Source organism: Suillus clintonianus, assembly GCF_016758775.1.
Source record: "Suillus clintonianus strain FC179 chromosome Unknown DEU56scaffold_113, whole genome shotgun sequence".
NCBI classification, from domain to species: Eukaryota; Fungi; Basidiomycota; class Agaricomycetes; order Boletales; family Suillaceae; genus Suillus; species Suillus clintonianus.
In genome coordinates this window covers 67,314-91,407 of record NW_024539337.1, presented here as the reverse complement: position 1 = coordinate 91,407, position 24,094 = coordinate 67,314, and the positions used below count along the sequence as shown (strand labels likewise).

Genomic DNA, 24,094 nt, shown 5'->3' with positions numbered 1-24,094 from the left:
AGCCTATCAGCTGGAACCTAGCAACGACATAGTTGAGCCCACTGGTAAACACTCGTCCCGCAATCTTACACAGCTTCATTTGTGGAGCACACTAAGTCCTATTGCTTCCGCGAAGCAGGGAACCTATGTAGACCACTTTCTGTTCAACACTGCCATTTGCCGTCGGCATGACGTTTTTGCGCCTTGTGCGATACTTATGACAAGCTAGTTATTCGACCCTAGAGAATTGCAAGGGTCGAGAATAACTATTGCCCCAGGCGTACCAGTAAGGCACAAGTCTTCGCAGTGAAAAGGTCAGGAACTCTGACGACGTCCATGTTAGGATACATAGTATGATGTCTTACCTCATAAGCTACGAAATAACAGGGGCGCTGCAGGTTCAGGGCACCTTCCAAATGCGAATAGTTTCTTCCATTTCTGGTGAGAATATAGTCGAGTTGCATGGGATGAATTGCTCTCAAGACTTGTGAATACAGAGGTATCATGCAGGCGGCGGTTTGATATCGAAATACGCGCTTCCGTCGCTTGGGTCTTGAGGCCAGTGTACCAAACCCCCCAGCCACAAGTTCAAGTATCCTAAGGCGTTTCTTGTAATCAGAAGGAGATGGAAATGGGAGATGGAGTGCTCACAAGTGTTTGATATCGTGAATGCTCTGGGAACCAGCCGACTGGGAACACGGAACTTGGCATGTTGAAAATCTGGGAAAGACGGTCTTCAGCCTAACAGTTCCCTCATTCGTGGGTGTTAGAATGATGGCAACTATACGAATCTCGGGAAGCAGGAGGTGATAAATACAGGAAGGTCACCCCAAATGATGTACGATGTCGGTTCATGGGCTAAGGCGAGTGAGCGGACTACGTCACATTGTGGAAAATTAAGAAACAAAACTGATAGAAGCCTAAAGGGAGACGAAAAGGAAGCCAGATCTGTAAGGCTTATCTAGGATCCGGCTCGCCCGCTCAGCCGGGATGAAGGTGAGAGAGAAGGTAAGACAAGTCCCTGACTCGCATGCTGAGTATAAAGAGGGCAGTAGTAAGCCGCACTGCACCTTGATAATCCTCTGTTGTCGAGATCATCACGGTCAGGTTCGAGGTGACAGAAACTGACAGACCATTAAGATAACCCTTATAGGTGGGTTGAACAAAGCCTGATAGTGAATTGCCAATGCTCAGTCGTAGACTGTTTTCAGCCCCAATCGCCGACCTTTCACAAGGATTGCCCCTGCGGTCGTCGTTCTCACATCGCCGCCACTAGTCCTGTCGTCGCGGAAATTTGGAGGGTGATAATTTCCACGATTATTTTTGGCAACGTGGTGTAATACAATCCAGGCATAAATTCGGCTAAACCCCCTCAGACCACAACTTTGTCTTTCGCTTCAAAGAGGCTTAAGTACCCCACAACTAGTCTAGTACAGCAAGTTCGCCGTTGTTCACCTCTTCTCTGTTTGGTTCCCTCCTTTCCCTCTTACCATCACCATGGCTCCCACCCTTAATCACCCAGCCGGCGTCACCTTCGTCGATGATGCCCATAGATCATCGTCAGTCCACGTAGATGCCGCTACATACTATGGCGGCGGCGAGGCATTTACTCGTTCGAGAACCTACAGTCATGTAAGGCGTCCTGTTCGACAACTATCTTACCAATTTCTCATGCCACGTCTATAGTCACATATTCATGGGTATAACCCGAAGCGTACTCCGCTCTTCGAGGAGGATACGCACATGAGGGCTCGGCGCATGTCACACGACGAGAAGAGCGTCACTAGTCCTCGTCGCTTCCTCATCGATGTCGAAGAGACCATTCGTGTTGTCCTTGAGCAGGAGGACACAGACGGTGATTTCCAAATTAGTATCACGGATGCGGGCCCGAAGATGATGGCCCTCGGTACGGCCACGAGCAATGGCTTCAAGACTTTTGATATTCGAGTCAGTGTCTACGTTCGCGATATCGTGCCACTCTAAATACAACCTCGATCTAGGGAACATACATGCTGTCTAACCTGTTGCAGGAACTTGCCCTAGCCCGGGATCATGGACGTAAACGTATCGTCCTCGACGAGGGACGTCTCTCAGAGAACCCAGTCGATCGTCTCTCTCGTATGATCAAGAACTCATTCTGGCACTCACTGACTCGCCGCATTGACGGCGATGGCCTGGAGATTATCACTGCGGACCCCAAGAACCGTACGGGCAGAGTCCAACCTCGGATCTACGTCCCTCATGGCGAACCCGCAATGGCTGAATACTACAGAAAGGTGGCGCGCGAGAAACCGCACATGAACCTTGATGTACAGGTTCTACCTCCAAAGCCTGATGATGCCGTATTTGTCAAAAGCTTGAACTCCAAGCCAGGTCTTTTAGCGCTCGCTATGAATGAAGTTGATGACGGCAAGGGCGGCCGGACCCTTAAAGGTATTCCGTTCATTGTTCCTGGCGCTCGCTTCAATGAGGTGCCTTGTTCAATTCACTCGATTATTCTCACTGACTAATATCATCCGATGATAGCTCTACAACTGGGATTCCTACTTCATCTCCCTGGGCCTTCTTGTCGACGGACAAGTGACCATGGCGAAAGGCATGGTTGATCACTTCATATTTGAAATCAAGCATTATGGGAAGATTCTGAACGGAAGCCGGAGCTACTACCTGTGCAGGACACAGCCTCCATTCTTGACAGACATGGCGCTGCAAATCTACAATCAGCTAGATCGCTCTGATGTAGAGTCTAACCGGCAGTGGCTGAAACGCGCAATCCAAGCCGCCATCAAAGAGTACCATACCATTTGGGTCGCGGAGCCCCGCATTGACCCCAAGACGGGGCTGTCCAGGTACCGCCCCGACGGTCTTGGAATTCCTCCAGAAACTGAGGCGACGCACTTCACGCATATCCTCGAGCCTTACGCTGAGAAGCATGGGATCTCGGTTCTCGAGTTCAGCGAGAAGTACAACAAAGGACTTCTCAAGGAACCTGCCCTGGACGAGTACTTCTTGCATGACAGAGCTGTGCGCGAGTCGGGTCATGATACGACGTACAGGTTTGAGAAGCGATGTGCGAACCTTGGGACGATCGATCTACAGGCGCTGCTATACAAGTATGAAGTCGATATCGGAACAGCCATCCGGGAGGTGTTTGATGACGAACTTGCACTCGAGGAGGAATTCGACTTGGCACCCTTCCCGCCTTCTGTTGAGGCATACCGCAACCCCTACCGCGAATGCTCAACTAGCCGGTTGCAAAACAGCGAGGAGTGGTTTGAGAGAGCTGATCACAGGAGGGAGATGATTGACAAGTACCTCTGGAACGAGAACAAGAAGCTCTACTTCGACTACGACACAGTTCTAGAGAAGCAGAGCCTGTATGAGAGTGTCACTGCGTTCTGGGCGCTCTGGGCTGGTTGCGCGAGCGAGGAGCAGTGCTGGCAACTTGTGTAAGTCAGCCGTCTTTGTTCAGAAATGTATCTAACTTTACTTAGTTCTCAGTCGTTGAAGAAGTTCGAGGTACTAGGCGGTCTTGTTTCTGGGACCGAAGAGTCGAGGGGTAAGATTTCCTTGGACAGGCCTAACCGGCAGTGGGATTACCCGTGCGTATGTCTCCTCTATTGCGATTTCAGTGGATCTAACACTTTCCAGCTATGCATGGCCTCCTCACCAAATCATGACTTGGGTCGGACTGGAGCGCTACGGTTACTTGGAAGATGCACAGCGACTGGCGTACAGGTTTCTTTACATGTGCGTGACTATACTTCGTATTGTGCATGCTGGAACTGACTTGATTACTGTAGGATGACCACAGCGTTTGTTGATTTCAATGGAGTTGTACCTGAGAAGGTATGTGATGCTAGCGGTGGATGCTTTACGTTACTAACATGAATGTTCGCCAGTTCGACGCAGTGAAGCTTTCACACTTGGTGGATGCTGAGTACGGCAACCAAGGTTTAGACTTTAAGATGGTTCCTCGTGAGGGCTTTGGGTGGATGAACTGTGCGTTTCGGTCCATACCCGTGTTTGCCTGCTAACCGATGATCACAGCCGCCTACCAGGTGGGCTTATCCTTCTTAACGATGCACATGCGTCGCGCAGTCGCGACGTGCACTAGCCCAGAAGTCCTCTTCGGATCAGTAGCAAACCTTGATAATGCTGTCGCTAAAGCGGCACTTGCTGCCACCGATCCTCTTGGCCTTGCGATGGAGTCGTTGAACATCGCCGGTGTACCTGCTTAAGGACGATGTCTGCTTTCATGCCTTGGTCTTATTATAATGCGGCGTGTAATGTGCCCTGCGGGTAGCGACAATACTCATGTCTAATACGTCTCGTGGTTCAGATCTAGAGTTTCCATTTTATTGTCAATGTCCTCTTTGCATTTTCACTTGTGTATTCTAATTCATAGTCACAGTCTTTTAAGATATAATATTGGCTCATGGATTGACGCAAAAAAGTAGTTAAGTTAGTGTCATGCTGAGTCAGCAACACTAAGGCTTGTCTGCAACGTTTATTGCTCGCTGTGATGTCCGATGCTCCCAACAGCCGTGACGACCCTCCTCGTTCTCCTCCTGGATTTTTTCCTTGACCGTGGTCAACGGCCGCAGAGTTCTCAATTTCAGCAACTCCTGCGATTTGAGTTACGGCACGAACATGCCGTCTCACCCGATGCGCGTGTGGTGTTCTCCGACGTGCCATCGCCCGTGAGCCTTGTCTACGGCAATGAATCATCTTATTCGATTGATTCTCGACATATGATCTCATATCGTCCGTCGAGTTTCAGTGCCTACAACGATGCGAGGGTACAGTCCATGCGGCACGCACAAAGCGCGAATTTGCCCTGGTACGAACAGGAAATTTTAGGACCGAATGTCGAGAATCGCGAAACACTGTTACAACTCGCCAAAATGACAAACAATGCCTACGTGACTCCTGATGATAGCCAGTGGTACGAGCTTGGCGAGAACTGGACCACCGTTCGTAGGTTTCCTTAAACCACGCATGCACATCATCGCTGAGGATCCGCTTTCAAAGCATTATCCATTTGGATGGGAACCAGAAGCTGATGGGTTCCGAGGTTATGTGTTTGCAACACCCGACAACTCCGTTGTCATTCTATCTATCAAGGGCACCTCCGCAGCCGTGTGGGGAGGCGCAGGCCCGACTGCCAAGAAGGATAAATTGAACGACAACCTACTCTTTAGTTGTTGTTGTGCCAGAATTGACTGGACTTGGACGACTGTGTGTGGGTGCTATCGTAAAGGGTGGCAATGCGACCAGGATTGCCTAGAGCAGGCTCTGGTGGAAGATAGTCTATTTTACCCCATTGGAACGGTAGGTCTATTATTGTCGTGTGATTCGCTCGCTCATTTAAATCAGAACCTGTATAATAATCTAACATATATGTATCCGACGTCGGACATCTGGATTATAGGACATTCGCTAGGTAAGTATCTTGTGTTGAAGCTGAGGATGTGGTCGCTCACATGCAAGAGAAGGTGGTGCGGTGGCCTCCCTTCTTGGAGTCACGTTTGGGACCCCTGTTGTTGCCTTTGAGTCCCCAGGAGAGCGGCTGGCTGCAAAGCGGCTGCACCTGCCGTCGCCGGTATGTAGTTCTAATGTGCTTACCATCCCAGTAATAATGGACCAGTTTTAGCCATCAACTCATCATGTCACGCATGTGTACCACACTGCAGATCCCATTGCGATGGGAACCTGCAATGGAATCTTGTCTTCTTGCGCCTTGGGCGGGTTCGCGATGGAAACTAGGTATGTTTTCTGGCATTCACGCTGCCCACATCACTGAGGCAACCTAGATGTCATCTAGGCAAATCAATTGTGTATGACACCGTGTCCAACCTTTCTTGGGCTGTAGACATACGCAAACATGGGATAATTAATGTTATAGAAGAAATTCTGGGAAAACCCTGGCAACCCAGCGAAGATGTCGGTCGTCAGGTTCCACCCGCTGCAGCTGAAGAAGATTGTGTAGTGAGTGGTCAAAACTACGTTCCTTACGGTGCTCTGACATTCATGGAACTTGCAGGAATGTTATAGCTGGGAGTTTGGCGATTTCCCCCCGTAGATGCTACCACAGTCGGAGACTGTAGGTATTCATTTGGACATGCAGTTCGCTAGAACATACCCATACCCTGCTTTATCATACATGTCAGTGCATTGAAACGAAGAATTTTCGGATGAATATGACGAAAGGTAAGCAATATCTTACTCAAGCCGGACAAGAATGGCGGCATTGTTTCATATTGGTTTCAGAGCCTTGAAACGAGGTTCCGGTTCGAATGCCTTCATTAGTACTGTCATGATTCTCGTGCCTCTATCTAATCTTCAGGCTGGTCCATGACTCGAATATGAATGGCTGATTGGTCTCCGATCACTGACTTACCAAGGTCATCACTGACTTCGGCGCCTAGTGATGACCTAATTCAAACACCGTATCAGCTCTGCATCCAGCGAATCAGTTTGCTTGGCTAGGTTGATACTACACCGCAACCAGCTCCGGACTAACCTTGGCATTACCCACCCACAGGTTCTCCGGGCTCCCGCTAATTCTACTCGGTCATCTTTGGTCTCAGCGCTTAGTCTAATCATACCAGCGTCTATCCTGCCGAACGCCCCTCAACAACATGGAAATACACGTGCAGTCATCACCTAAACCAACCTCTTCTCGCGCTGTCACAGCCAAACTCCATCTATACATATCCCTACCCTCGTCTTCTCCTACCGCTCATTCCACCCACCACTAAGCCCAGCCTCCATCCTCATCGTTTTGCTTCATCGTTCCAACATGCCCGGTAACGCAGAAAGCCAATTTATTAGACTTGAAAGTAGGTCACTCCGTATCACCTTGTGATCTCTGCTGTGATATTCTCGCTCTATCTACAGTCATTGGTGCAAAAAATCTTCAAGTCCCTTCCAAGCGCATGCCCGCTGGTATTTACATATCCATCAATGTCGATTCGAGGAGACGCTGGAAATCAGCCATTAGAGTCTTGTCATCCCACAAATCCGTAGCGTGGGGAGATACCGCGACCCTGTAAAGTCCATTGAAACTTTCGGACGCGATTCAAGACTGATCTTCGTTTTATAGATCATCACACGAGTCACCTGCATTATCAATGGAGATTAGAGCGCCCTTTGAGCTCGATCGAACGCTGGGCAGTGGTGAAATCATCGGAAGACTTCAAACATCGTGGGATGAGTTGCTCGATCATGGAGATGAACCATTCGGTGAGCAACCTACTTCTCATTCCTGCACACCTACTCACATCCCGTAGAATTGTCCTTCCCACCCGTTCGTGGTGTCAATCCTTCGCTCACGCTGAAGGCCACTGTTGTACATGCTAGCGATGATCAGGACGGCGCACTACTTGACGTGAGTAACCCCAGACTTTGTCCTGTTAATTGTGCTCACAGAACACCAACTGTAGTCCCTCGTAGACCGCGAGATTGCTCGAGACACAGATGCGGGCCACGCACGATGTGCCGAATACACGACTAGCAAGACAGTCTCTCACCTGAACGATGCTGTAGAGCGTTTTCAATTGGTTCTGGACCGCTGTCCGGTCGACCATCCTGACCACGCAGCGGCTCTCACCAACCTTGCGTGGGCCCGCTTTCAAGGCTACATTCGAAACGATCTCCAAGACATTGACATTGATACCACCACTTCCCTCTTCCGCGAAGCCTTTGCATTGCGTCCGCAGGGCCATCTCGATCACACATTATCTCTCCACCATCTCATTTCCGCACTGATCTGGCGCTACAGCAAGGAGCGCACCGCCGTCTTCATTCGCGAATCCCTGCAGCTGTGCTACAAGCTACTGCCGCTCTGTCCAGAGGGCACCTACCTTCGTAGCATCGGCGTAGACGGTGCAGTGAATTATGTGATCAGCGGATGCAACAATCTTCCGAACGATGTATCTGACGAAGGCATCCACCTTAGACGAGTCGTGCTCGAGCTCTGTCCTCCGGGTCATCAACACCATCCCCTTGCCCTCGCCGCTCTTGCACTTGCACTCAATGGACGCTTTAGAGAACGCGGCAGCATTGATGATCTAGAAGAGAGCATACAACTTGGTCGTGAAGCTCTTCCTCTGTGCCCCGAGGGACATTCTGGCCGTAGTGGCTACCTGAACAACTTGGCCTTCTCACTCCTGTGCCGCTTCAATAACCAAGGTAAATCTCATGACCTCACTGAGGCCATCTCCATGTACGAAGAAGCGCTGCGTCTGTGTCCTGTTGGGCATAAATCTCGTGATTTCTCATTGGACAACCTAGGGAGCGCCCTCCGCACCCATTTCAGCCAACGCGGTGATGTCGATGACATCAACCGAGCAGTCAGCCTCACTCGCGAAGCACTGACGTTGCGCCCACCTGGGCGTCCAGGTCGTGACGCCACACTTAACAACCTTGCCACCGCGCTCGCAGAAAGATATGTCAAATTGCATGTCATCGAGGATCTCAACGAGGCCATTGATCTATATCGCGAATGTCTTCAGTTAAGGCAGTTAGATGATCCAGAGCGCCATAACACTTCTTCCAATTTGAGCTCAGTGCTCTGCTCTCGTTTCACACAAACTCGGAAGAATGCGGATGTCGAGGAGGCCATTCGGCTCTGCCAAGAATCATTAGAGGCTTTGCCTTCTCTACACCCATATAGATGGTCCAGCTACAGATGGCTGAAGCAAGGTTATTGGTCTCGTTACCAAGTGCAATACGAGCCGGCTGATTTGTCACTTGCAATGGAGAACTCCAGACTTGCGTCAATGCACCCCACCCAAGGTTTCCCAAATCGCATTCTAGCAGCCTGGCACTGGGTTTTTGATGCCGAGGCTTCTTGTCATGAAAGTGCGCTCGAAGCCTATGCGGTGTTTTTCGAGCTTCTTGACGCACATTTTTCAACACGATCATCCACCACTTCGCGGCGTGAAGCCTCTGCCGCCTTCCGTGATGCCAGATCGCTGCCTGTAGATGCGGCATCATGTGCCATACGCAGGCACAACCTGAAAAAGGCCATCGAACTCGTGGAGCGGGGTCGTGGCCAGCAATGGTCATTGGCCTCTCGACTCAAAACTCCAGTTGAAGAGCTCGAAACGGGACATCCACATCTAGCTCACAAATTTTTGGAACTGAGCAAGCGCGTTTCCGACGCAGCTCAGGGTTCTGCAACCATCGCGGACAGAGCTGCAGCTGAAATAGCGGAAATGAAGTACAGGAGAATTATGACGCAATGGGAAGCTGCGGTAGCTGAAATACGCGATCTTCGAGGTTTCTCGCGGTTCCTACTTCCACCTTCGTACGAAGACTTGCAAGTGGCAGCTCGCAATGGCCCAGTCATCATCCTCATTGCCAGCCAAAACTCGTGCAGCGCTATCATTGTCCCAAATTCGGGAGAGCCCCATCATGTTCGCTTCCCGCGCATCACTGTCGCAGATTTGGCGAAGCTCAAGGACGATTTCGCTACGGCAATCCGGCACGCGGCTCGTATGCACCCAGCAGAGCCAAGGAAGAAGTTGCGAGTACGCTTGCGGATATTATGGGACGAGATCATGCTACCCATCGTTAACGTCCTACAGCATGACCTGAAATTGCGGCATCGGTCTCGAATATGGCTGTGTCCGACGGCAGCCTTCACGTCCATCCCTCTCCATGCAGCTAACCCATTCCGAATGAATGCAGATCGCTCTGGGAGCGAGTCGTGCCTGGAGGATCTCTACATCTGCTCTTATACACCCACACTTTCAGCTCTTATTAGAGTTCGGCAGGCGATGAAGACGCGTGCGACTCCGTCCTTCGCGGCGATCGGACAAAGTCAACCAGGCGCAGGGCAAGGCGACGTGCTCCCGGCTGTTGACAGTGAGCTTGAGCTTGTCCATACACTCGTTCCTCCCAACATCAAGTTCACCAATATGTCGAAAGACGAAGCCACACAAGCAGGTGCGCTCAACGCTTTGCAGTGCAACACCTGGGTGCACCTCGCTTGTCACGGCAAGCAAGACCTTGAGCAGCCTTATAACTCATGTTTCGCCATGAGAGACAAACCCGTTACGCTGCTCGACATCATGGAGAACAATTCTCCGCAAGCTGAATTTGCATTCTTGTCAGCATGTCATACCGCCGTCGGCGATGAGGAGACACCCGACGAAGCCATCCACCTCGCAGCTGGACTCCAGTTTTCGGGGTTCAAAAGCGTCGTTGGCACGCTTTGGGGGGTCAGTGACGCTCTCGCAAAACACGTCGTGGAAGCTTTTTACAAGAAGATGTTCGAAGACCTGGAGGACGGTGTCATAGACTGTACGAAGGCGGCCTGGGCACTCAACCGTGCTACACACGCCGTGATGACAAAAGTGCCGCTCGAGCAGAGGATGGTTTTCATACATATTGGTGTGTAGTTCTATGTGGTATTGCTGTCGTCTGGTACATGTTCACAAGTTGTTTATTTGTGATCCCTTTTTGTCCTGTTTTTTTTGTAGTCATGACCCTGATACTGCACGATGAACTCAACATGTGCACCCATCGGAGTCTGTAGCTTCGTCAATCCCGGATGGGTGCCTCGACTTGCGACCCGGATCTCTGCACTACTTACATTTACTTTGACGCAAGTGCTAACTTCAATATTATGGCGAGGCACTCATGATTCAATCCTTATAAATGATTACTTGTACTCATACAAAAGCAGAAGGACTCGACACTCTCCTGGTATATCCTCGACTTATCCTCAAGACTCCCTCCGGACAGTGGATATCGGACTAAACATCCATTTGAACCATCCTTCCACTCATCCTGGGACACAGCCGATACATTCTCGCATTATCAGACACTCATACCTTCAGTACTCCGAACATAATTTTCCCACCTCGACAACCAACAGCAGTAGAGAGACATAACGGCCGTGCATACATCTGATAAAGACTCAATTGCGAGGACACATGCAGTAAGTGACACAAGTCGACTAAATTAATGAGAGCTAGACTATGATTTGTCTTCTAATACTAAGTACCACAACGAAATCTAGAGCAAATTTCTCCTCCCTGCCGGCAGTATGTCCCGTGCTACACAGTGCTGCTAGTTGACACATTTACGCGCTCCTGGAAGACAATAGAAGTCATGCCTATTCCTGCGTCGGAGTTAGCCATGAACTCAGCGTAATATTGTCGAACGCTAAGGATGAGGCGTGGTCCCAGCACAAACAACTGTACACTCGACACAATTTGAAGAATGCCATAATATATCTGAGTTCCCACAGAATTTGGGTCCTGTAGAAATGCTCAGCAGTAGTCGCATGTAGAGGTCAGTGACAGATCGGCATACCGCGAATGTTGGAGAGCCACCACCGAGATTGAAGCAAGATACAGCAGCAAAGCTAGCATGTGTAGCAGTTCAGCAAATAAGATAACCACATTCAAAGCCCGAGCTCACCTTACAAAGTAAAGTGCGTGAGATTTGATCAACACTGTGAAACAATCCCCGATGGTCGATCCTGACGATGGTCCGAGTCGTCGCAGGTCACGGAAGTGTTTCACAGAAACCCAGACCGAAAGACACAATGCGAGGACCTCCCATACAGTGGTGAGAGTCCAAACCACTGTTATCAGAAGCTGGACATCTCCCTCGTAGTCATAACCGCACACATAGTTGTCAGAGAGTATCTGCTCCACTGGGAATCCGTCCAATGAGTCTTGTACTTTGTTACATAACTAATGCTTACCCCCTACAATATACTTGAATCCTATCGCAGTGGTCACTACGCAGGCGATGGTGACAGCCAGGAAGATGAGAATGAGAAAGATAAGCATCTTTCTCGACCTGTGATACATGGCATGTAACCGAACAATCACGACGACTTGCATCATATTTCATATCACTGAGGAATTGCAACCGGCTAAGTAACTCACCGCTCAGCATGGCAGTTACGATCACATTCGTCCAGTTTAGTGCGGAGTACATCATATTGCCTGAAACCTCCATTTAGTGATCAACCTCGTTGGATAAAACACTCCAGGCAAACTCACACCTATTGCAGTCATTATGTTGAACAAAGTCCAACGCTCAGAATATCACTCACCCCTACATGTAACATGAGTGCAATTAATTGGATGTGAATGGAAGGCATGGATGCGAAATACTCACCGCATCTGTCAGCGAGACTGTCAGAAGGCTTACTGTATGCCGCTGGTCAGAAAATAACAACACGGTATATATGAGACATACCCAGCATATACACCCTGATTGCGAGAGATGTCCCATTAACAGAGCCAATTTGCTAGCCTCAAACGTGACGTACATAGCATATGGTATTCCAGCATAGCGCACCTATAATATTTGAGTCAGTATAACTTACCAACCGCGGTATAGCACAACATGAGGTACGAACAAAAAAATAAAGAACAACCATTAGGGACCAACGTCGCCTCTGCCCCAAATTAATTGCGTCATCGTGTTGGCTTCGGAGACGGGACTCTGCTAAGTGCTCACCCAGATCAGTTCAATCTATAACACCATTTTTAGTGACACGACTTCTCCGGGAATGGCATCAACCTACCTCTTGTCCGAGTGTCAGTGCTGCTCAATATCGTCAGGTAATCAATGGTTTTACAAAACTATTTTGCTCACTCAAATCATATACCACAGCAGCGAATGAGGCAACTGCGAAATCACAGTCAAGGTTAGATCATGAGCAACATCGTCCGACTATATCTCCACCGACCTACAAAATAGCTGTAAAATCGAGTCGAATAGAGTACTGGCCACCAGCTAGGATCGTTTGAAATTAGGGTCATATTCGAGGGATGTGTGTGAGTGAGTGGGGAACTTGGGAGAAATATAACGATGGTGTTCGTGCTAGATATACCACCATCCAGCCCTTGCATCGCCGGAATCGGCGCAATGGGGATGGATATCCGTTCCTGCCTCAAGACCTTTGATTGGTTGAAGTAAGTATGGCGTGCAAAATCAAGTAGAATAGCCTCAGTGTCAGGCACGCGGAACGCTAAAACACAGGAAAAGCTCAAGATGTTGTTCGTGATGTCAGAAACTTGTTTACAAGACCATTGATGAGATATTCTGCAAGTACCTTGGTTTGGTTCAGGAGTTGCATGAATGTCTCGCTGATGCAGGTCTAGGTGATATGACAGTCGAGCAAGCTGCTGCCTCGATGATAATCCTCGGTGAGACCATCTAGACTCTAGATTCTCTTGATTCAAAACGTTGAAGAAAGCGTCCGGCCGTGGAAAATGAACCCACAGTCAAACGGAACGTAGGCGGCACACAGCTCTAGGGTACAATGTTGACAGTCGGACGTTGCGCAATGGGCTGCTTGGAAGTCACTGCATAACAAAAAGGGTTCCTGAGTCAAAAAAAAATACAGAACGTAGTTAAGACCGTCGTCCCTTAACCGTTACGGTAAAATGCAGTGATAATGAAAGCTCACGCATCATTATCGCAGACAGTATTTATGCTGAATACGGGAATTTTGGTAAGCCAACGGGCTTACACCAGCCTGGCCAACGTTCAAATTGCTGCCATTTCCCGGGTTGCGTTCTGACATTCATTCCAGTTGCAGGCAAGCAAATGGCAGACAGTCACGGTGGGCACGATGGTGTATTTTGGAAGCTCGCCGGCATAACGGCGAGTAATACCAAACGGATCGGACCTAAGGGTAACAGGACAAAACCGTGAATTCTAGAGCGTGCCAATACAGAGGTGCAGGTGATATGAGACCCGAGCGGATAGCGGCGATAAACGGCGGTGATATAAGCGATCCAAACAAACACGTGACTGATGTACTGGTAATTTCCGACTCTCCCTAGCCGCTGGCGAGGACGAGTCTGAAATGGCCGGTCTGGGTGCAGGTCTGCGCAGACCTGGAGTCTGCGTCTGCGACAAAGTCTGGGTGTACACTTGGCACGGTTTGCGGAGTTTGAAGTCGCCAGCGGTTGAATACCGCCGTATCACTGCCACAACCACCTGCTGCCCGCCGCTTCCCGCCCCTGCCCACACGCTGAGCACGGACCATGGACGTCGGGTCCATCTTTGTAGCCATGCAGCGGCCAAAGTCGACATTCTACAGCCTCAGCATCACACCATATTTGTCGTGGTTGCCCCTGAAGTCCTACCCCCCTCCAAAAACACATCCCACAATCAGCATTCCTTTCGATATCGATATCGTGGGCGGCGGGGAGCAGGCAGGCGGGCAACGATGAGGTGGTGGGGGTGATGAGCGCATAGGAGTTTCATAATAACTCCGCTTCGATTTGCCGACGGCACCAAGACTTGCCGAGCGTGCACCCAGACTTTGTCACAGACGCAGACTTAGAGTCTGCGCAGACCTGCACCCAGACCGGCCGTAACTTACACATTCACCCGCTGGCAGACTTTCTCGGGGCCCGAAACGACGACGTTATTATTCAAGCACCACTGCGCATTGGCTTCAGCAGGCCATGAACGCCTCGCGCTTACTATGTATCCGAAAGGCCATGTGGGATCTCCCGTGTCCCTCCTTGTCGTTCTAGTCGTGTCAAATTGGGGAGGACGAGAAGCTCAGCTAGAGGTGTCGATGAAGCTTGAGCTTCCCGAGCTTGAACTCGGGGCACATGTTACACCGGACTCGCAACGAGAGGCATTCTACGACGAAGAGCATCTACGAGAAGCTGGAGGAATTTCGCGCACAGACAGTGTATCAATGAGCAACGGGTGGCAGCCACCGACTTAGCACGTGTCACGCCACCCACCAGTGAATTCGCGAGGTCCATCGAGCAAAAATGGGAGGGCATCTCGCCAAGCTTTGATCAATTCGTGACACCTCAAGGGCCTCGCATTTGGCAATTCCACGAGGCCCCAGACATCAATGAGCATATTCGCGTGAATACCAACATCCATGATGTACCTTTATGTGCCCAAATGCCAGCCATGCCATGAAATACCCTCTGTCGGTCACTTTCGGACGTGCGCGACATCGGTATGAAGCTGTATGCAAACCATGCGTCATTGTGCGGCACACCCATACGGAGCGCATTGCGAGCATTGCTTTGGTCCCCGATCAGAATGTTGGTGTCGCACTTTCTTTCTTCGTTTAGGTTCCAGCGGCATGGACAGTACCATTTTCACTATACCTGCGCATAGCATAGATGGCATTTACGCGTCTCATAAATGTTAGTGAAGATAATGAGATCACTGAGTGATGAGTCTGGCTGAGGTCCTTGAGCTGCTGCAATGTACTTACGTGGCAATAATATCCCACGGTTTCTGGGGCGGTCTCTGCGCGTTGACGCGCCCGGACGCGTCCATTTGTTACTTGCAGGTGTGGACCAACCATGGTGATCGACGTATCTATTTCATTATCCAACGCCTTTAATCCGAAACTCCCGTCATGCGTCGCAAACCTTGGTCACGACGAACTTGTTCTCATAGAAATGCAAGGCACGCTTGACATAGAGTGCAATGAAGACACTTCGACTAGAGACGCGCAGTTCGTTGGCAAATTGAACCTCACGAACGCCGTGGGTAGAGTTCTTTACAGTCTCCGATCAAGCGGCACCTAACAGACCTTTAAGAACAAACCCACGTTGATCATTGGGCATCATTTACTTGATGGCAAGGTTGTAACCTTACCCAAACCATTGGGCGTGATGCATCGCAAGGAAACTTCCAAGAGATATGACTGTCCTGGAGATGAAGATAGCTCTAGATCGGCGGAAGACACTTCCAACCCTGGCGTTAGCTGGGGCATCGTCGCCGTGGTGAAGAAAAAGATCGTGTTTTCCAAACGACCCATGCCGATCGTGAACTTGGGCGGTAGTACTCAAAAAGGGAAAGTTTAAATCAGGATTAAAATGCACAATCCCTGATGCGAAGCGTTCCTCGTTTGACCGTGATGGAGCTTGGTTGGTATGTTTCAACTAATGTACAGAAGGACTTACCACTAAACGAAGCTACAGAGCAGCTCTTTCGATCATGGGTCGGTCGCCGACAGAGCGCACCAAACTGCGACTGGGGTCACGACCTGTTTTCCATAGACGATGTTTGACTTGAACCTCGGGGAGAAGATCATTGTCTCCGATAACAACCTAACATATATGACGGGATGAACCAAGGATCTATGTCTTGCTATCGAAACATTGTGCTGATACAGTTTCAGGAAACTATCCTAATACACTTTCTCTTCAATAACATCCATGATATGTTCTTAGATTGGTCCGGCACGGCCAATATGCAAGCAAGGCCTATCAACCGCTGTTTTAATGGATACCACAGTATCCCTCCAACGTCGTAACTGGTGGTGGACGAGCCATTTCCTTCCTCTAAAGGGATGAAGAAAAAAAAGGTGAAAGTCAGATTTTCACACCTGAGTTAACGTTTCAGGTGAAACAGTATTTAAGGGTTCTAATAAAGCACGCTGCTGGTCTACTCTCCAGAGTTCACGAGACATCCTTGTCACAAGAAAGGCATGAATAGTTACTTGCCAGATGCGTACAAATTTCACAATCATGAAACCGTAATATGCCTGTTAGGTTTTACTTGTCAACATACATGGCTCTATCTATCTTTCGTGCGACTGACCTTGACAAGCGCTGTCGTTAATATGACGGTGATAGAGAATACTTGATATCATAATTCAGAAAATCTGCGCATGCACTTGGAAAACTACAATGTGAAGACAACTCACGGAGTCCGCAGGTCATGTAAATCAGATTCTGTAGGATCAGTTGTCCCAACAGGCGATTATGTGTTCCCTCTCGCCAGTAGCTTGTGATAGCCTTGTATAATGTGAACATCCATATTTCTGGGGGGTCATTAATTACCGGAAACAAATGAGGTTGTGAGGTTGTACTCACGTATCTCCGCCACAGCAAGAATAGCGTAGACGACTATGATAGTGCTGCCATCGCCAGTGTCAAAACAGCTCGTGACAGGGATGGGGGACTTGGTGACTGCAAGAATGCTTCAGCGTAAGGAGTCATTTCTGAATTTTCAGAGAAACACACCAATAGGCGCGGACCGGTTGAGTGAGAGCACCACATGGCCAGTAACAATGTAGATCTGACGGTTGCAATTTAATTGGAATGGAGGGGACCCAGTAAAGCTTGCGACTGACCAGCCCGCTGATCAGGAGTATAGCTGTTATGCATCTCCTAAATTCCCACATTGCGCAAGCGCGGGTCATGAAGACACCTTGCAGGTCTCTTTCAATGAATCTGCAGAATATGGGTCACGAAACAGCAAACCTTCGGCGCACACCATAATTACACTTCCTAGATCTATATTGAATCTCTATTAGAGACGACAAGTTCGCTTCAAGGATCGATAAAACCGCACATGTGTTTACGTAGTACATCGTCTGACATGTCTGTCATGACACCTGAGTTGAGGTGTGCCTTGAGAATCTTTGAAACACTCACCCGGATCGACATCGTGGGTTGCAATGCCACTGTGAATGACATGAATAAAGATGATTATGACATCGATGATTGTGCTTGCCAAGCATCTCCAATGATAAGTAACCGCAGGTAAGATATCGGCAGACAATGTAAAGCAGCTTCGCCCATTTCCATTGTGACTGCGTCAAAAATACAACCTGCAGTCGTTTACATCTCTAAGCATCGACAAGTAGAACAAAAGTACCTCGTCGGCCAAGGTCAGGAAATAGTCATATGCCTGCGGTGATGAAGATCACTAATGTAAGTGCGAGTGATGCTAGTTTACCCAGAACGAAGTTACAGCAACTGAAACGATGTCATGAACGAGATCATCAGTCACAGCCAACACAACTTGAAATAAATCGCGGACCATTGGCGTACTTGAGAGATTATAAGTAGCTGGAACCGAACAAACAATTACTTACGTTTAGGCCCCAAAGCACCCGTCCGAGCTGGAGCACGTCGTCAGTGGAGTTCATCACGGCGCACTGCTGTTCACAGTGCAGAGGTGGGGATTCTTCTCATGACTCTTGCACCGCTTTATGTATGCTGGAAATCTTGGGTAGCGTGTTTAAGCTTAAATAAAAATATGGGACCCTGTCAGCTCATGCCGATTCTGATGTAAAAGCTCACCAAACACTATCAAATATCTGTCGTAGTTGCCTTAGAGAAAGCGCACAAGGGTCTTGGCGCTATCTCCCATCCTTTTACCTGCCACCAGAAAGCCGCATTAAACATGGTACAGGGGTACATCACAAATGGAAACACACCCTCAATACAACTGGCGCGACACTGCGTACCTGCATGCAATGCTAAAGCGATGTGGCCTCCTTCTGTTCAGTGACTTGGTACGTACTAGTTTCTCAGATATTCTGCTCATAGTGCCCAATTCGGATGGAGACGTAAGAGCCAATCAACGACGACCTATTGTGCAGCGCAGTAGGCCAATCGGAATCGTTCCTTATTCTCTACGGCTGCCCTATGTCGTATTCCGTGAAAACCCCAACAAGCTATCTGCCATGACACTCGTAGAATGACATTTTCAGGGCTAAACTGACGTCGTGGTGATGCAGGGAATCTGCTGCTAATATTTGCTCATGGCAATCGATCCGCAGCGAATATCAAGGGACGTTACGACGTCGGTTTGATTTCCATAGTTTGAGATGCATCTTTAGGAGCGCACGGAACACGACTTGAGCACTAGAGAATGCTTGAGTTTTCTTAACCAAAGCTGATGAACGAAATGTGCCTAGCCATCAAATTACCATACGATGCCTTGAGATGAGTCTCGTCAACACAAAATTTCCAGTAAAGAGGAAGTGATAACCTGCAATATTAATAGGGCCGTCGTTAATATACCGACAACGGAAGAACCTAGGGGATTTCAACGCGTTCCAAAGCACCGCGCAAATTATCACAGGTGCGCCACATTTTTCTTGAAACTCTGCTGCGGACACGCTCCTGCATTTGATTTATGAAATGGTTAGCAGCCAAGGCTTTCAAGTGTGTCATGTGGATATTGTGACTTTAAGTGACTAACACCAAAACATAATTGAGTTTCAAAGTTTGCCTCTCGTAGCCAGACCTTGATACTTTTAGAAGAAAGGCAGTCGTCCCTTCTTTTCCAAGGGTCAAGACAGCCGCCACCCGCCGATTTAATTGATACGACAAGCTTTACGATAGACCACGTTTCCTGCTATGGGTCTGCCAAAGACCCGAGCCGTCCCACTGGCGACTACTCCCCAGGCGTTACTCCTGTCGACCATTTGGTCAATGTACAACACCTGTGGCTGGAGGGAAGGTAGAGGAAAGGGCATAGCACACCTTTTGAAAGGTGAGCGAGAATTTGTTTTCTGAACTCTGCTGACTGGCTTTCGCATTTTTGAAAAAAAACAAATAAATCTGTGGAATGGTCCTGCATGGTTGAGATCTCCTGGAAGCTGTTCGTCCGTCCAGTCCACATTCTCTGCGCTTGATGATCATACCATGAGCGTCGTGAGAGTGGCTGAACTTGCAGACCTTTGACAATTCGATAAAGCGTTCATAGTTCGCATCGTTAAAGCATTCCAGCTTTTGCATCAAAAATATCGCTGAGATACGTGCTCACAATGATACAGCCGCGCACCTGAGACCTTCGGGAATGACATCCAACAGCTAAGTTCGGATGTCCCTCACAGCGCGCAATGAATATGTATGGTTGCAACAATAATCCTCTGCAGCAGAGCACCAAGCGCTTCAGTATGCGACTGGTGCGTTCTGAATGGCACGATCTTGGCTGATGGCATGACTAGCTGAGACTGCAGGTGATGTCATAAACGAAAAACATTCATGACGTAATACACAATAATTATATGTGATTAAGTAAGCCAGGCGAAGGGTTTATAGTGCATTTGCCAACGCTTCTTCCCTTCTTCACTTTGATTTATACCATCATCACCCCCCCAAATATCCTATCTTATTGCTTATAATCATGTCTATCTTTCCCACATACCACAACCTTACCAGTCCAGCTGGCTTTCCTGGATTGTCCTCCTCTTATTCTGCTGAGCAGATTTCATTACCCCCTATGGAACAACCCCTGTGCCACCAAAAATCTGCCGACCTTGCTGCGTTGGAGATATTATCCGAAGATGAACTGCTCTCTATTGTCGACCTCCTATGCTCGTCTGCGCCTGGTGCACATTCGGACTACTCTACTATTATGGAGGAGTCGCACTCAGAAGAAGTTCAAAATGATTTCACTGCCGCCATTCGAGCAAAGCCTCCTCATCCCCGGGTAGCTCATGCGTGCGATCATTGCAGGCGCCGCAAAACAAAAGTAAGCATTCAATGTTTCTCTATTCAACTCTGGTTGACGTTAGTGGACAGTGTTCTGGGGAGCAGCCAGCATGTTCGAGCTGTAAAAAAAGGGGCAAAGTGTGCCAGTGGACCCCTCTCAAAACTACTAAAGAGCGGCGAAGCCGGAAGCCCTACGACGTCGATATTGAATATCGTCCTCGACCTCGTGCACCTGTCCCGTACATTATGGCACCTAGGGCGACGTATCCCTCGAGCGTTATGCTCCCGAATCCGATGACCATTTGGTCTACCGAAAATTTTATGTCTGCGCCGGCACCCATTGTCAAGTCTACGACTCAAGCACCCACTGGTTGGAGTGCTCCTGCGCAGTATGATTGCCAAGAAGTGGATATCAATTTTAATTGGATTCCGTCCCCTCCTTCCTCCTGCCCTTCATTGGGGAGTGACGTCTCATCTTGCGAATCATCACTTCTGGGGACACCTTCGTCTTCCAACTCGAGAATTTCCTCGGCTAGTCCTGTGGAGGACTCGGCATCCGACATAGACACTTTCTTCAGCGAGCTGTATCAAGGTCTATCTCCCGAGTGGACTTCGCTCTTAAACAACTGGTCGGATGAAACTGAGATGTTTATTGCTCAGTAAGCACTGCCATGTAATTTTGTTCCTTTGGCGCTGGTCGTCATTGGAATTTCGTTCTGGAGGGTTTGCAGTATGGACGCTTTTGCGACCTCTGTATCCTAGCATGTGTTCTTAGTGTAGCAAAAATAATCATCTTTCATAATCGGAGTGATTCAGTTTAGTTTACTTGAAGTGCCAGTCGTTCTTCGTCCACTGTAGACTATGGTATGGCTTGGTTCTGGCTAGTAAATGGTGTTGGACGTACTGCAGAGATACACATTTACCTTCGACATGATCCGGGTGTGATCATTTGAAATTTGACCCCTGAACTATCGTTAATCGTCATGATCATGGCGCAAAAAAAGCATCTGAGGGAGATCACTCTTGCCTAAAATACCAATCGGCAGCTCAAACTCGACTCAAACAAAATAACTAAGCCCAGCATGGGCCTCAAGATTTTATTCGTTGTGAAACGTTGTGGTAGTACATGTACAATCGAAAACGAAGTGTCACTAAGCAAATATAGAAGCGATACAAAATCACAAGTTGTGCACTAAAGAACAGAGAGATACGAGAACAAGAGAAGACAGTCCAAAGTGTTGGTGTATATGGTGATCTACCCGAGTGAATCAGCTGATTGACCTCGCTGCTACCTCGAACTGCGCTCACCGAATGGGATGCCTCAATGCAAATGTGGCAAGTGACAGTGGTGATGATACAACTTGGAAGTGAGAGTATGAACCGAGTGATCTGAGCCAATCGATAGATATAAGAGCGCATTAGGGTTGCTGAAGCGGCAGCTGCTGTGTCACATAACCGAGAACTTCTGGTGCCTCCAATCAAAGACATTATTGATGGTACAGTTTGAGAAGACCGTTCGGGCGAGGGTCCGAGGGGTATACGGTGCGAAGTAAGACGTTGGTAGGTAGGCATATTGCCTGTTAGTTGAAGCCGTCGAAATGACCCTTGAGGATCCTCTCGCCCATGGGAGAAGGCGCGCGACGTTGGCGTCCAGAGTCAATGCTCACCGTAGCTGAGCGCCTTGTCTTGCGAACAGGGAATACGGGTAAAGAAGTCAGGGTAGGGGAGACTGCGGAGTTAGGTGGAGCAGTGGGGCTCGTGGGACTTCGAGAGGTAGTATGATCCACACCGGGAGGCTGTAGACCGAAGAAAATTAATGGGACATCATACGATGTTTAAAAGGAAATACCTTCGCGAGCGCGCTTCCGAGGGATAGGCGCCGTAGCAACGCAGCACCGCGGTCCTGCTGGGCTTCAGGGGCAGGTGGAGCGGGCGCAAACCGCCCAGACCGGCGAGCATGAACAGTTGCTGGAAGTTCCTCGGGGGTGTCATCTGGACGATAAGTATGTGTCAGTAAGAGCAAGAGGGTAAGCGATGAGTGAACCGACCATCAAACGAAGGTTGAGCACCAAAGCCGCGGTAAGGAACAGAAGTTGGGGATTTTGAGGTTGGTGACTGAGATAAGAACGAAAGGATGGGAGAACTAGATGGGGAAGCAACTGGAACACGGGGAGAGTTTAGGCTCAAGGGGGTTTGTATTTGAGGGGGAGAGCCAGGTAAAGTGGACGCGTCCGACGAGAGTGACATGGAACGATGTCTCCAGTGGTGGGTAGTCATCGGAATTGGCTGAGAATGCTTTACAGAGTCGTCCTTTTCGTTATTATCTTGATTCATAGTGACTTTTGTGGTATATGATATAGGAGATAGAGACAGAGTGAGTAGAAGAAAGGAGGGCAAGGTTTAGATTTTCATATCAGTCATACGACCTTTATAATTGGCGATGGCAATACCCGAGTATGTGTCATCCCACGTGCACGTCATCCCATTACAATTAGGTCTGCCCCCCACATCGATCGATCATTTCTCCTTTTCACTAAGCCCATACGACCCTCTCCCAGTCGACACTCTTCTCCGACATGCGGCCATAATGATCACGGCAATGGGGTGAATATTGCGGGGTACGTAGATAATGCGGGGCATAAAGCTCAAGTTGGATCATGAGACTCATCGGCAGACTCAGAATAAGACATCCACATGTCAGAACTCAATTCGTCTGACCGACAACGATCACCTCCAAGGCTCAGCTGCATGTACCTTGCGAATGTTCGGTTCAATTTTTCTCACAGAAATTCTGTTCTCCCAAACGAAACGCACATTTGTTGGACCTAATGATAGCTTCAACCATTGTTCCGGAGCCAAGCTGCAGAATTGGGGCTCCATCATGGCGCAAAGTCTTGCCATACTCGTCACATTCTTGGAAATAGATCCGGAAACTGTTCAACATCCAAGACTTGGCTCACATACGTGTTGTCATATCTGTCACTTGTGTGAGGAACTTGGTTCTGATCTCCTTTGTTCACGAAGCTTATTTTCAGGGCGGCTGCGCAAGGGAGTCGAACAGAAATGGTATGTCACCCATCTTGTCCACGCTCGTTGTTTTCTCTGACCAACAAACGTTTGTTTAGACTCGAGTGATGCCATGATGTGTCTTATCTTATCTACGCAACTAAAACTTTAAAACGGTGGAACTAACTCTGTAAGGGGTTCCACAACGCCCAAGACACTATCCGTATTTCAAATATTGATGTCCATCATGATTCATTTATAACACTTTGCAAAAACGTGTCATAGAATCTTCCTAATTCCAAGCTTGCGATTGATCACCTTTGCTAAAACCCCCACCACAACGGTTTAGCTCAACCTTAACCAGCTGCGCCCCTGTTCATGCTAGTCTGCTTGGATCCGCAGCGGCGACTCGGAAGGGTTAGTCCATGCGGCATGCGACTCTCTGTTTGTTCGCGAACATGAGTATTGGACGATCTCTTGTGGTCGTCTGTCGTTGCCGTTTTAACTTCCGAGGATGTCGACGTATACTGGCAAGACACTAGATCAGAAATACTTGTTACTACAAAAGGAGTTCTGGGCATCGTAGCCTAGGCTCCGTAGTCCCTGAATCCAGAACTAGGTTCGCGGTATATATATACCTGACCTAGGATGAACTGTCAAAGTCTACGCCGCGGAACAAGTGCAGAAGAACACGTGCAAGTAAGTACCCTCTACTATCACTGAAATATTGTGATCGGCAGCTGGCACCATAGTATTATCAGAACCTTGGAAACCAGCGCTTCACTCAAAGATGGTCAGCTGTCCACCTGATTGAGACTTCCGCTGCAACTTGGTGCGAGTCTTTCATGACTGCGTGTCGCTCTAGTACTGCCATACTGAGTAACTGAGTGTCAAGT

General features: G+C 48.9%; 8 protein-coding genes across 8 annotated transcripts; 6 read left to right on the top strand and 2 right to left on the bottom strand.

Annotated features, from left to right (window-relative positions):
• Positions 1-1,476: 1,476 nt before the first annotated feature.
• On the top strand, positions 1,477-4,220 carry DEU56DRAFT_917682 (glycoside hydrolase family 37 protein; the record flags this gene model as incomplete). The annotated part of the gene is made up of 9 exons (XM_041358024.1): positions 1,477-1,611; positions 1,666-1,926; positions 1,980-2,450; positions 2,506-3,428; positions 3,474-3,581; positions 3,631-3,729; positions 3,783-3,828; positions 3,882-3,981; positions 4,030-4,220. 9 exons carry the CDS (start codon positions 1,477-1,479, stop codon positions 4,218-4,220), a joined length of 2,334 nt encoding a protein of 777 aa, XP_041203400.1.
• A 254-nt stretch (positions 4,221-4,474) lies between these two features.
• Positions 4,475-6,556, top strand: DEU56DRAFT_831334 (alpha/beta-hydrolase). Its single transcript, XM_041354546.1, has 8 exons — positions 4,475-4,955; positions 5,014-5,313; positions 5,359-5,425; positions 5,478-5,584; positions 5,636-5,748; positions 5,796-5,970; positions 6,026-6,192; positions 6,411-6,556. The coding sequence occupies exons 1-7, from the start codon at positions 4,512-4,514 to the stop codon at positions 6,062-6,064; spliced, it is 1,245 nt and encodes a 414-aa protein (XP_041203399.1). The 5' UTR covers positions 4,475-4,511; the 3' UTR covers positions 6,065-6,192; positions 6,411-6,556.
• A 228-nt stretch (positions 6,557-6,784) lies between these two features.
• Positions 6,785-10,717, top strand: DEU56DRAFT_983980 (CHAT domain-containing protein; the record flags this gene model as incomplete). Its single annotated transcript, XM_041359979.1, has 5 exons — positions 6,785-6,824; positions 6,883-7,033; positions 7,088-7,227; positions 7,275-7,372; positions 7,428-10,717. 5 exons carry the CDS (start codon positions 6,785-6,787, stop codon positions 10,389-10,391), a joined length of 3,393 nt encoding a protein of 1,130 aa, XP_041203398.1. The 3' UTR covers positions 10,392-10,717.
• Positions 10,718-14,263: 3,546 nt separating this feature from the next.
• DEU56DRAFT_831311 (uncharacterized protein) lies at positions 14,264-15,168 on the top strand. Its single transcript, XM_041354545.1, has one exon. It carries the CDS (start codon positions 14,459-14,461, stop codon positions 14,708-14,710), a length of 252 nt encoding a protein of 83 aa, XP_041203397.1. The 5' UTR covers positions 14,264-14,458; the 3' UTR covers positions 14,711-15,168.
• Positions 15,169-15,266: 98 nt separating this feature from the next.
• On the top strand, positions 15,267-15,975 carry DEU56DRAFT_69678 (Ctf8-domain-containing protein). The gene is made up of 3 exons (XM_041347237.1): positions 15,267-15,497; positions 15,552-15,885; positions 15,936-15,975. The coding sequence occupies exons 1-2, from the start codon at positions 15,312-15,314 to the stop codon at positions 15,816-15,818; spliced, it is 453 nt and encodes a 150-aa protein (XP_041203396.1). The 5' UTR covers positions 15,267-15,311; the 3' UTR covers positions 15,819-15,885; positions 15,936-15,975.
• A 260-nt stretch (positions 15,976-16,235) lies between these two features.
• Positions 16,236-18,067, bottom strand: DEU56DRAFT_904339 (uncharacterized protein; the record flags this gene model as incomplete). Its single annotated transcript, XM_041356668.1, has 13 exons — positions 17,701-18,067; positions 17,620-17,652; positions 17,476-17,572; positions 17,397-17,425; positions 17,314-17,344; positions 17,223-17,255; positions 17,093-17,169; positions 16,983-17,037; positions 16,833-16,928; positions 16,664-16,780; positions 16,558-16,598; positions 16,343-16,501; positions 16,236-16,298 (listed from the first exon to the last, which is right to left on the bottom strand). The coding sequence occupies exons 1-13, from the start codon at positions 17,785-17,787 to the stop codon at positions 16,236-16,238; spliced, it is 918 nt and encodes a 305-aa protein (XP_041203395.1). The 5' UTR covers positions 17,788-18,067.
• Positions 18,068-19,840: 1,773 nt separating this feature from the next.
• DEU56DRAFT_831303 (uncharacterized protein) lies at positions 19,841-20,974 on the top strand. The gene is made up of 2 exons (XM_041354544.1): positions 19,841-20,232; positions 20,283-20,974. The coding sequence occupies exons 1-2, from the start codon at positions 19,885-19,887 to the stop codon at positions 20,853-20,855; spliced, it is 921 nt and encodes a 306-aa protein (XP_041203394.1). The 5' UTR covers positions 19,841-19,884; the 3' UTR covers positions 20,856-20,974.
• Positions 20,975-21,772: 798 nt separating this feature from the next.
• Positions 21,773-22,526, bottom strand: DEU56DRAFT_917676 (uncharacterized protein; the record flags this gene model as incomplete). The annotated part of the gene is made up of 3 exons (XM_041358023.1): positions 21,773-21,988; positions 22,042-22,184; positions 22,241-22,526. The coding sequence occupies 3 exons, from the start codon at positions 22,524-22,526 to the stop codon at positions 21,773-21,775; spliced, it is 645 nt and encodes a 214-aa protein (XP_041203393.1).
• Between the last annotated feature and the right edge of the window lie 1,568 nt (positions 22,527-24,094).

Excerpts from the sequence above, each read along its gene's own strand:
- DEU56DRAFT_831303 (XM_041354544.1), top strand. The coding sequence starts at position 19,885 with ATGTCTATCTTTCCCACATACCACAACCTTACCAGTCCAGCTGGCTTT. Across the intron at positions 20,233-20,282 it reads GCAGGCGCCGCAAAACAAAA|TGTTCTGGGGAGCAGCCAGC; the intron begins GTAAGCATTCAA and ends GTTAGTGGACAG.
- DEU56DRAFT_69678 (XM_041347237.1), top strand. The coding sequence starts at position 15,312 with ATGGTGATCGACGTATCTATTTCATTATCCAACGCCTTTAATCCGAAA. Across the intron at positions 15,498-15,551 it reads AATTGAACCTCACGAACGCC|AACAAACCCACGTTGATCAT; the intron begins GTGGGTAGAGTT and ends CAGACCTTTAAG.
- DEU56DRAFT_831311 (XM_041354545.1), top strand. The coding sequence starts at position 14,459 with ATGTATCCGAAAGGCCATGTGGGATCTCCCGTGTCCCTCCTTGTCGTT.
- DEU56DRAFT_831334 (XM_041354546.1), top strand. The coding sequence starts at position 4,512 with ATGCTCCCAACAGCCGTGACGACCCTCCTCGTTCTCCTCCTGGATTTT. Across the intron at positions 4,956-5,013 it reads TTGGCGAGAACTGGACCACC|CATTATCCATTTGGATGGGA; the intron begins GTTCGTAGGTTT and ends CCGCTTTCAAAG. Across the intron at positions 5,585-5,635 it reads GGCTGCACCTGCCGTCGCCG|CCATCAACTCATCATGTCAC; the intron begins GTATGTAGTTCT and ends GACCAGTTTTAG.